The sequence below is a fragment of the Mesoplodon mirus genome (genome assembly GCF_964341445.2).
Source record: "Mesoplodon mirus genome assembly, chromosome: 2".
NCBI lineage: Eukaryota > Metazoa > Chordata > Mammalia > Artiodactyla > Ziphiidae > Mesoplodon > Mesoplodon mirus.
In genome coordinates, this window is record NC_138977.1 from 40,218,448 (window position 1) to 40,229,971 (window position 11,524).

General features: G+C 35.5%; 1 protein-coding gene across 6 annotated transcripts in view; it reads left to right on the top strand.

Annotated features, from left to right (window-relative positions):
* Nucleotides 1-11,524, top strand: part of LIN54 (lin-54 DREAM MuvB core complex component) — a 74,635-nt gene extending 63,111 nt beyond the window's left edge. For all 6 annotated transcript variants that reach the window (XM_082606232.1, XM_082606235.1, XM_082606231.1 and 3 more), the window contains exons 8-13: nt 735-826; nt 1,644-1,715; nt 2,733-2,835; nt 2,980-3,117; nt 6,656-6,858; nt 8,841-11,524. In XM_082606232.1, coding sequence (XP_082462358.1) covers nt 735-826; nt 1,644-1,715; nt 2,733-2,835; nt 2,980-3,117; nt 6,656-6,858; nt 8,841-9,042 — 810 coding nt within the window. In that variant the 3' untranslated portion in view covers nt 9,043-11,524. The remainder of the gene's footprint in view (nt 1-734; nt 827-1,643; nt 1,716-2,732; nt 2,836-2,979; nt 3,118-6,655; nt 6,859-8,840) is intronic.

Below are 11,524 nucleotides of genomic sequence, written 5' to 3' on the forward strand. Positions count from 1 at the left end.
TTTAGATGACATCTGGTTATCTTTGGAATCAAAGCCACATATTATCCAATTGGCTGGCTTGGGTTAGGAGTGCTGCTTTCTAGGAAGAAGATAGAAGTTGTTTTCTTTTTCATGTAAGAATCAAGCAAATTAATTAGCACCATATTCTAAGCTGTTGAGTTGATCTACTCAAGATTATAAGAGAGACAGAAACCTGTGTACATTAAAGAAGTGTACTTTGGAGTATGTTATGTGGCTACTGATTGAAAAAATTAGTGTTCAGTATTTTTATCATTAGCATCTCTTTTCTTATGTTTAGAAATCAGTGTAAAATAGAAACTTAATTATTACGTATGTAACTTCTCATTCTCTATAACTTGTGATAAATGACCACATTTTATTTATTTTATTTACAAGTAGACACATTGCATTTTTCTAGCCAATACAAGTTTTACTGCAGTACTTTCAGGACATTCATCTGGAATTTCCTAATTCTGATATCCTTATTCCTCTGTGAAAGAATTTCTTATATTTATACCATGTAGTACATTAAAATGTCCACATTGTTTTTACCTCTGGTATTAGTTTTGGGTCTTTAGAAGAGCTCTATGAGGTAGTGAGTATGTTTGTATGAAATTCTCCATTCTGTTTTTCCTATTTTAATAGATGAATTTGTGCTTCTTACCGATCATTATATTTAGGAGTATTGTCCATTTTTGTAAATATGGTCTGAAATTACCTTTCTTTATACGTAGCTACAGCAGTCTTCCTATGTGTCTATAGCAAGCAACTCTAACTTTACCGGAACACCTGGTATCCAGACCCAGGCAAGGCTTCCGTTCAATGGGTGAGTGAGTTATTTGAATATATGTAAGTTAAGTTGTTGGATCAGGTTAAATGCAACATCAAATATACATATATATTTCAAAATACATGTATTTAACTTTTTTCCCCTCAAAGCCATGAGTGTGCCTCTACGGTACTTTTTATTTTGAAATACTTTAAACAGAAAAGTTGCAGGGATAGTCAGAGAACTCCCAAATTATCTTTTACTCCAGTTCACCAGTTCTGGCGCAGGTGATTTGTTATTTTCTCTCTCTTTTCTCTCTTTCTCTGTCTCCTCCTGAATATGTTTTAAACATGATATTAACTAGTTTTTAAATTGTTATTTAGGTCTTTGCTTTTTCTTTTGTTTATTTGTTTTTTAATCTGTCAATTGCTGCCTTTGCAGTATTGGTTGAGAAGCAGTGCTTTAGCTAATTACATGGAACCAGTCTACCTCTCCTCTCCCCTCCTAAATTCCAACTTCATACACCCTTTTCTACTTACTACCTTTTATAATTGAATTCCAAAAGAGTTTAGGAGATTTCAACTTCAGTTCCCTTAGAAGAAAGAGTATATTTTGTGGAATGTTCTTCAGAAACTATTGATAACTTCCTTTTCTTTTTTTTTAATGCATATCTTGGCTCTCTACCTTTCTTTTCATGGTACAACTTGCTTTTCAACTTAATGTAAACGGAACAACATAACAAACTTTTATTAGAGATGGGTACATTTGTTAAAGCTTTATTTTAGGAGGAATTTACAGATTAGAGACTTTTCTTAGTTTAAATAGTTACCTTTAATTGATTAAAATGTATATCTTTTTGTTTGTGTCTGTGTAGCATAATGCCATCAGAGTCTGCCAGTCGGCCCAGAAAGCCTTGTAATTGTACAAAATCGCTGTGTTTGAAATTGTAAGTCTTTTTGCTGCTGTTTCCTCATTTGATATAACTGAAAATGCTTTTAAAAATAAGTGGAGTTAACTAAAAATTCTTAACAGACCAATTTCATAAGTCTAAGTAATTAAACATACAAGTGAATGAACACATATGACGGTGTAAAAAGACTCTTTCATTCATTCAGAAGGAAATAATTTTAGAGTCTTTACCACAGATGAGGCACTGGAGTAGGGGTTAGGGATCCAGCTGCATGAGACAGACATGATCTCTGTCCTTACTAATAAATCTGATCTTCTTTATGACCTTTATATTTGGTCTCTTAAATGAGATGATACTCTGAGTAGTTTTTTTAACTTGTTGATTAATTTTCTTGTTAGTACTCAAGAGATTTGACATGAAACAGTTAAACAAAAAGCAGTGGTCTTGGGGCTTCCCTGGTGGCGCAGTGGTTGAGAGTCCACCTGCCGATGCAGGGGACATGGGTTTGTGCCCTGGTCTGGGAAGGTCCCACATGCCGCGGAGCGGCTGGGCCCGTGAGCCATGGCCGCTGAGCCTACATGTCTGGAGCCTGTGCTCCGCAACGGGAGAGGCCACAACAGTGAGAGGCCCGCGTACCGGGAAAAAAAAAAAAAAAAAAAAAAAAAAGCAGTGGTCTTATGGGGGTTTAGAATCCAAAGAAACATGACAGTAGTTTACGTGAACAGGTTCCACTAATATAATAGAATATAGCCCATGTTTTTCCTTTTTTGTGATTTTGAAATAACTTACTTTTGGGGTGCATAAAAATCACATAGCTCTTGTGTTGACAGCTGTTACTACTGGAACTAAGTTTCTAAACCAAAATTCTAGGAGCTGGTGACTTTAATTTTGAGACTTGTCAGTACCTGTGGTTAACTCTGTGAGTCGGTGGCTCTGAGTACATTTCTAAACTGCTTTACTGCATATATAATGCTATTAAATAAGATAATTTCTAGTTTTGTTTCTCTTATCAATGACTGTTTTATGTGACTTACAGTGATTTTTGTATTCCAGATACTGTGATTGCTTTGCAAACGGTGAATTTTGCAACAACTGCAATTGTACTAATTGTTATAATAACTTGGAACATGAAAATGAAAGGCAAAAAGCAATAAAGGTGATTATTTCTTATTTCACTTAACTGACAAAAGTTTACAATTTCACCTTTTTGTTGAGCTCAATATTTTATGAAGAAATTTGCAGAATTTAAGTTTAATCTGCTGTGATTTAACATCACTTGATATTTGATCTGTTTTGATAGGCATGCCTTGACAGAAATCCAGAAGCTTTTAAGCCCAAGATAGGGAAAGGAAAGGAGGGAGAATCAGATCGACGTCACAGCAAAGGATGTAATTGCAAACGATCAGGATGTCTTAAAAACTACTGTGAATGCTATGAGGTGAGTTGAGGTTGGGAAAAATAATCTAACCATCTTTTGAAAATAACTTTAGAAAGTGCATACAAAAAAAGTGTACTTGTAAACTGGGAAATTACTTTGCTCTTGCAGTTTGAAAATATTGCAGTTTGAAAAGTCAGCCCAAGGGCCCTAATTTGAGGAAGACCTACCTTCTCGCCTCCCAAGCAGGGCTTCAGAGGAACAGTACCTTTGTTTTGTCATTACAGCCTGGGGTCTCATTAACAGAGTTACCAGCTCATAACTTCGTGGTCATTGTACCTGAAAGTATGCGAACCACAGCACCAGTTTATTGATTTTCAATAACAATAACATCAAAGTGGACTGGAAACTCTGTAGTAGTGGTTCTCCACTGAGGGGTATTCCTACCCAGTTTCTCCTCTACAGACTTTTCGGAAATATATACGGATAATAGCCTGCATTTCAGGGTGCGGTCCTGAGAGTATAGTCTTATCTTGTTCCAAATGCTAGTAGCGCCCTGTTGAAGAACACTGCTCTGTGGAAAATTAAACTATGTTAGAAGGTTTGCCTTGTGAGCATAAAAATAGGTAAGGAGGAATATGTAACTGCTGGCTGAGGTTATTGGGTATTGTGAGGTGACTGCATCCATTTTACCGTCTAAGCATCCCACTCAACTGGCTGTTTTTTATTTATGGGTCAGGCAGCTTCTTTTCTGGAAAATGTATATTGAAACTCTGCTTTGATAGATGCCATGTAAATGATCCACTTGTTTCAGACAAAGTACTATATAGTTTGTTATTTTTATTTTCAAAGCTTAAATAAAGCAATCTAGTCATACCCAAGATTAATCCAAGGTTACTACAATTGGTTTCTTGGTGCGCCCGAAACTCTTTACTGATACTCTTTTGGCTTGAGTCATTCCTACGGCAGTTGGCTCTTCTCATCTGTTATATTTTCATTCGTTCAGATTTCATATGCAGAGGGAAACCTTATTTTAATTTTGGCCGAAGGCCTGGCCTGGTAAAGTAATACCAGCAAGCACTGCGCTCTCCCTTGGCCAGGTGTGCTCTGCTCTAGGAGCGTGTACCTGCAGCCCAGTGCCCCACCCCCATACCAGGTGTGCTGTAGTAAAGGTCTTGTGTACTGTATTCTCTCCGTAGTGAATTCTTAATTTACATATTTCAGAAGTCCAATACTCCTCTCAACAAGTACAGTAAAGTAACATTTTGTTAGTCCTGAAGTCAGTAGGAGTGAAAATTGCACATAATCAAGATTATTTTTGAAAGTTTCTTAAACAGTGTCGCAGAGTCCAACAAGCCAGTTTTTCATTCACATTGGGAAAGACTGACTCTTGTTTGCACACCTGATGAAATAGGTGGCTTCTGTTCACAGACCATATCATACAAAAATTGTCATGAATATGTAAGCATGTAAGCTATAAAACCAATTCCACACACAAAAAAGAGAAAATGGAAACTGTTACAAAGCTGGGTCAGAAGGGCAAAGAAAGCCTTTCTTGCATATGGCATTGAACAATCAATACATGCTAAGCATATGAAATTCAGACATACATGAACTAAATAATTGAACTGGTTGACAATTCTGTGAACTAATAGAAGTAGAAAAGGCAGTGCACTGGTTGAAATATGTTAGAAGAAAGCTGCTCTATCTATTATGATAAAATCCTTGACATTCAGGACATAAACAATGTCTAATAACTAATATGTTGTTCTAAAAGACCAAACAATGGAAAAACTTGGAATACAGTGAACTCTGACTAGCAGTGGCCAGTTGGCTCACTGTGAATTAGTTATGATGTTGTCTGACAGTTTGTGTTGTTCATCTTTTGAAATGACTTGGCTTTTTTGGTCCAGTTGGTCTGCATCTGGATAAGACATTGATGTCCCTTTCACAGGCCTTTCAGGGCTTGTTGATGGAATGAGTGACTGTCCACATTATTTAAGTGATTGTGACTTTTCTTATGACCTTTTTCACCCCCTCCCCCCCCTTTTTTTTTTGGCCACAAGAGAAGTTTAATTAGCAATGCTTAAATGGATGACTTGTATTTCTGATTTCTCCCTCCTGAGTTCCTATTAGACATTATTAGTACCTTATAATTCTTAAAATTTAATCCAAATTACCATTATCAGTATGTCTTCTTCCCCTGGAGGTTAGGAATTTTTTCTCTTCACCGTTAGATACTTATTAAGTATTGCTTCGGTTGGATCCCAGACTGGCTCCTAGTAAATAAGCCAGTTAACTCAAAAGGTATATCCATTTTTTTTTCTTTTGGTAAATGGAATTTATTAGTGTATTGTAAAAAAGGAGCAGGGTAGGTGTGTTCATAATATGATCCTTTTATCTTACTGTAGAGAGGAAGGACAGTAGGCTTGTTTATTTATTTTAATTGATGTGGTTTGCTCAAGAAAAAGTAGCCAACAAAAGATACTAAAATTTACTAGGAGTGTGGGAAATGTAAATTAAAGAACGAGATCTCACTTTATTAAAAAGAGCTATAGTATACACTGTTGGAGGGAATGTAGGAAAGGCTTCCTTTATCCATTGCTAATGAGATGTGTTATAGCCTTTTGAAAAAACAATCTGGCCACATCTATTAAAATTAAAATACATGTACCCTTTGACCAGTGAGCCCAATTCTAGAAACCTAGCTCATAGAAATAAAAGTGTAATATATACAAAAAAAATGTTTTTATGCATTGTTTGTGGAACTCAAGAACTGGAAACAAAATAAATGGCCATCAGTAGAGGAGTGAATGCCCAAATAGAATGTGGCACATCCATACCAGGGATTAATAACCAGTCATTAAACAGGATGAATTCAGCCTATGCCAGATGACTTGGAGGGAGGGATTTCATGAAGTATAGTGTGAGAAAAGGAAGATGCAGAAAAGTGGGTATATGATTATGTAAAACAAACAAAAAAAAAGAAAGACTTCTGTATTGGTGAGTTAATATATGTACATAAAGGCTGTGTTTTTCATAAATATATATATAGTTTATATATTTTTACATGAAAGGACACACTGGTTTAATATGGACTCTTGAAGGGTTTGGGGACTCTGGACAGTGGATTTATTTAGGGAGGGGGAGGTATTCATAATAAAAATAGCATCTGTGAAATCCCTTTGATATGATACTGTGTGTGTGTTTGCGTAAGTGGGAGGTCACCAACATGTTAACGGTGATGTGACTGAGGTGGCTGGATTCTGGATGACCCTTATTTTTGAATATTGTAATGTATCACTCATTTTTTAATAAAAGAACATTTGTTATTCATATCAGAAGGAAAATCTATAGTGGGGGGAAATTGGCGTGGAAGGCCTCAAACAAACATAGTATAGCCACTTTCAGAGTGGCCAAGAATACTGGACCTATGCACATGCATAGCTGGCCCCTTTGATGTTTGTCAGCAAGAGATGTTTCCATTTTATCTATGTCAGTTGACCAGCTAACTCTGTCACCTATTGACTTGATCGTGGAGTCTACTGTAGTGATGTCTTTTGGTTTTGATTTGGAAGCTTTTCTTTTGTAAATCTTTTAGGCAAAAATAATGTGTTCATCAATATGCAAATGTATTGGCTGTAAGAATTTTGAAGAAAGCCCAGAAAGAAAGACATTGATGCACTTGGCAGATGCAGCCGAAGTAAGGGTACAGCAACAAACAGCAGCAAAGACTAAGTTATCCTCTCAGATTTCGGACTTGCTTACTAGGCCAACACCAGCTTTGAATAGCGGAGGAGGAAAGTAAGTCAATATTTGAATATCTTTTTATAGTATGATATATTCATTTTTGGTGAAGTTTCTTTTTTTGGGCAAAATTGGGCTCATACTTTTGGTTGTTGCACACCTGACTTTTTCATTTTCTATCTTTAATTACTTGTAAAGGAATTTAAAAGTAACAGAAAAATCACTGTCAGATATATCGTACAGTACTAAACTGCACGGTAGTGTATTAGGTCACTGTGCTTAATTTAATTGGATTTCTCCCTACTAAGATGAGGGAACATTTGAATAATTTGACAAAAATTTGAATAATTTGACAAACCCTGAAGAAAACCAAAATTTTTATACCTCTTACTGGTTGTGTTGTTATTCATATTTTTTCACATTCTTACCTTCTTACCTTCCCGTGCCCTTGGGGCACTTTCCCCACCCTGCTGGAGAGCCTGTCACACACTGTGTTATTGTACCTCCTTATTTCCCTAGACTGCTGAGCTCTGGAGTAGGAAAGCTGGAGCTTTACAGTCAGGCCGACCTGAGTTTAAATCCTATCTGTGCTCTGTTGTAATTTGTGACTTTGCCAAGCACTTCACCTCTCTGGGCCTTACCTCGGTTTTCTTATCCTTCACATCACCCTCTTCACATGGCTCTGAGGAGTAAAGCACAGCTTGGCAGGGCCCAATGCACACAGCATGCTGACTTGAATTTGTATTAGAGTTTGTTAGAGGTTAATCTGAGGAATTATTAAATGGAATGAGCCTTGAAAATGGTATTTCATTTAAAATGCCGAAGTTGAAATAAGATCCAACTTATAAAACTTATAAAAGTAAGGCTTTTGTACAAAATATTTCAGATACTAGTTCTAAAGAACTCTTTCTGGTAACTGGAGTATAATCAGCAAAAAGTTCTTGACTGAATGAAGTGGAAATGGGCAGACACCTTAATGAGGGGTATCACAAGGGGTCCTTTCTGGTCATCTGCTTTCAGTAAACCTTAGATTATTAAGTCTAATCTCTATGAGGAGATTAAAGATATTGCTACACTAAAATATTTACAATTAATTTTTCAACTTGGGAAGATATCTGTTATTATGAAGTATGAAAGAACACAAAATTATGCACTGTTATCAAAACTAAGTATAAAAAGACTATTAAAGAAGTCCTACTAGCGTATTAACAAGCTTTTGCCTTTGAGTGGCAAAAATTTGAATTTTTTTTTCCATTTTCTTTCCTATAGTTTCCAAATACTATATAATGAGTGCTACTGTTATACACTATTACTTATTCAATATTATTGTAATGTTAACTTTATTGTAATATTTTAATATTATGTTTTCTAATTTAAAATGCTTTTTATATTTTAAAGATTTCTATACAAATGTATACCAGCCTAAATCCTGTCACCCTATCTTGTCATAGTGGGCCTTAAGTTCAGACTTCATTCATTTTGTTGTTGTTGTTTTTAAATTTATTTATTTATTTTGGGCTGCGTTGGGTCTTTGTTGCTGCACGTGGGCTTTCTCTAGTTGCGGCGAGTGGGGGCTGCTCTTCGTTGTGGTGCGTGGGCTTCTCATTGCGGTGGCTTCTTTTGTTGCAGAGCACGAGCTCTAGGCACGTGGGCTTCAGTAGTTGCAATGCGCAGGCTCAGTAGTTGTGGCACGTGGGCTCAGTAGTTGTGGCTCGCGGGCTCTAGAGCACAGGCTCAGTAGTTGTGGCACACGGGCTTAGTTGCTCCACGGCATGTGGGATCTTCCTGGACCAGGGCTCGAACCCGTGTCCCCTGCCTTGGCAGGCGGATTCTTAACCGCTGCACCACCAGGGAAGCCCAGGTCTAACTTTTTAAAAGTTCTCTGGGATGTGCTTTTGTTCATCGCACAAACTGTGATGTTCAGTGTGCTTGCTGAATCGTGAAAATGTCGACAGAGATTTCTAGGTGAAAGTCAGCCACTCTTGCTGTTATTCAACACCATCATCATCTCTCTCTCTCTTTCTTAAAAATCATTTCAGATTGCCATTTACATTTGTCACTAAGGAAGTAGCTGAAGCCACGTGTAATTGCCTTCTCGCCCAGGCAGAGCAGGCAGACAAGAAGGGGAAATCAAAGGCAGCGGCTGAACGGATGATACTTGAGGAATTCGGGCGATGTTTGATGAGCGTCATCAACTCTGCAGGAAAAGCAAAAAGTGACCCTTGTGCCATGAATTGCTAACTCTTGCACAAAAGACTGATAAATCGAACTGTACAGAAAATTGAAGGTGCAGGGACACTTGATTTTCTGGAAGATAGTTTAACAATTATTGTATTGTTAATTCAGTCTTGTGAGATCTGAAATTATAATATTGAAAGAGGAGAAATTTTAAACGAGGAAATTACATTTTAAATCTTAGTTAAATCTGCTTATGCCCCTTCTAAATTGAATTTTTCTTTATTGTATTATATAGATTTTTAATTTGCTTGGGTTTCTTAAGAACTAGATGTTCTGTCCTTCTGATTCTATTGACAAAGAACATTTATAAACTATTATATAACTTATAATGTATGGCGTTGTGTGACTTTGTTCCAGTAGAAAAAGCCAAAGAAGCACTGGTATTACCCGGTCATTCTTTGGTACTAGATCTAGAATATAAGCAGATAGAATGTCTACTTTTTAAGAAAAATCAACTTTTTAGGGTGGATTCTGGAATATATCCTGTTGTCACTTTGGGAATTGTCAGAAGGGGAAGTACTCCGTAGGCACACTTTTAAAAAGTTATTTTGTTTTTTTAAAAACATATAAAGTGTTAACAGACAGAAAATAATTCTCAAAGAACAGACAATTTGTTTCTGTAATAAGGAGTGACTAAGAAATGCTCTGGGATGTTTCCATTTTCTTTCAAGGAGGCGGTATGTATTTGAAATAATAAAATTGTCAGTGATTAAGGGGTACTATTAAAATGAGTGGTGCATATGAATAGAAGTAAACATGATTATGTAGTGATAAAATAGAACCTTACATAATTACGAGTTAACAAATTTGGCTTGGATGGAGAAATAAAGAATATTGAAGCTCTAGAGATGAATTTAGAGAAGGATTTTTCATCTATACAAACAGTTCTTTTTATAGACTTTTGAACTAAGATGTTTCAAACCAATCTATGACTCTTACTTGATTTACTGAAAGGGGCCTCCTAACAAAGCTTTCAAAATTGTAGTGGGATTTCTTTTTATAAGGGAAGCTTATTATGGTGTTATTTCTAGCCAGTGATTTGGTTAGCTAAAGGTATGAATGTTTTCATATAATTACTAAGATAACCTAAATCATTTTCAGTAATTCAGAATTCAAAAGCTTTATGAATTTAAGAGCCTGTTATAATAGGACTCTGGATTTTATGATGAGAAAAAACCATGTTGGAATTCAGGCATTTTGCTAGGTACCTTAATCCTCAGTAATTAGTAGTATATAATGATTACATTTCCTACAAGGAATCTATAGTTGTATGTATTAAGTGTGTATATATGTTCATATGAACATGCAAGATATAGGCAATAGAAATTAAGTAATCCAAAAAAGATTCCGTTATTCATTAAGCATCTTCCTTTTAAAATTTGGATTTATAAAATTATAGTGCAGTAACTTTAAATGTAGATAGTGCAAACTTTCTTAGCACCTCAATCTAGTATGTTTAATTAAAATTTGTAAAAATGTAAACTAGTGTAAGAGGATAAAATAATATCTAATCGTTATTTTTCAAAAGATTACAATACCTTTTTTGTCTAAACCTAAACTTTGTTCATTCTGTATATATTCTGTGTTTAATTCTAATTGCACCTTTGTGATGTGTATTTATATACAGTGTGCATAAAATGTTTGTGAAATTTGGATTACAGTTGTAGATTATGTATGACGGCATTGCTTGAGAATGTTTTGCTTGTAAAAATTTGAAGGTGCAATCAAATGCTACTAGTTTTTCTGATTTTCAGGAAGCTATCTAAAGTATTAAGACTTTTCCTTCCTGTGTAGTACTTACTAAACAACTTTTTGTATTTAGGCATTTGCATCAAATTGCTGAACAAGATTAATATCCACATTAATTCAACAATTTTAAAAGACTATTTGGGGAGGGTTGGGTATATAATTTTTTAGCTCTATTTACATCCCAAAGTAGAAAGATTAAATTTATATTTACTAGAGCTATTCAAAGAATACACTTTTCTATATTGTAAAAACAGGACAGCAAAGTAAATCATACAGAAAATAAACATTTATACTATTCTGTAAAAAAAGGGTTTGCATTTTTTCTTTAATAACACCACTTTTAACCATTTAAGATGCAAGAAACCTTTTAAAATATCGGATGTTAAGTAAATTTGACATTACTTCTGAAAGCACACAACTAAAAAATAAATCTATCATTTTGCCCAGTTATCATTAACTATAAATTGCTTTGAAATGAGAATATGTCTTGTCTTTTTTCCACTGTTTCTTTTGAGGGCAGAAACTCTTTTCTCTTAATGTTTGATGTTCTTATGATGAGCACCTTTCTTAATTTCCTTTTCTCTCAAGAACTAAAAGCAACCTGTAGGTCTTATCTCTGGACTATCATGGGAAACAGAAACTTAATGTTACAGGTAAAAAAACAAGCGGAGCAGTGACCTTGGGGGAGAGACTACTGTTTTGGCTTCCCCATTCTTTGATATGGACAACTGACATT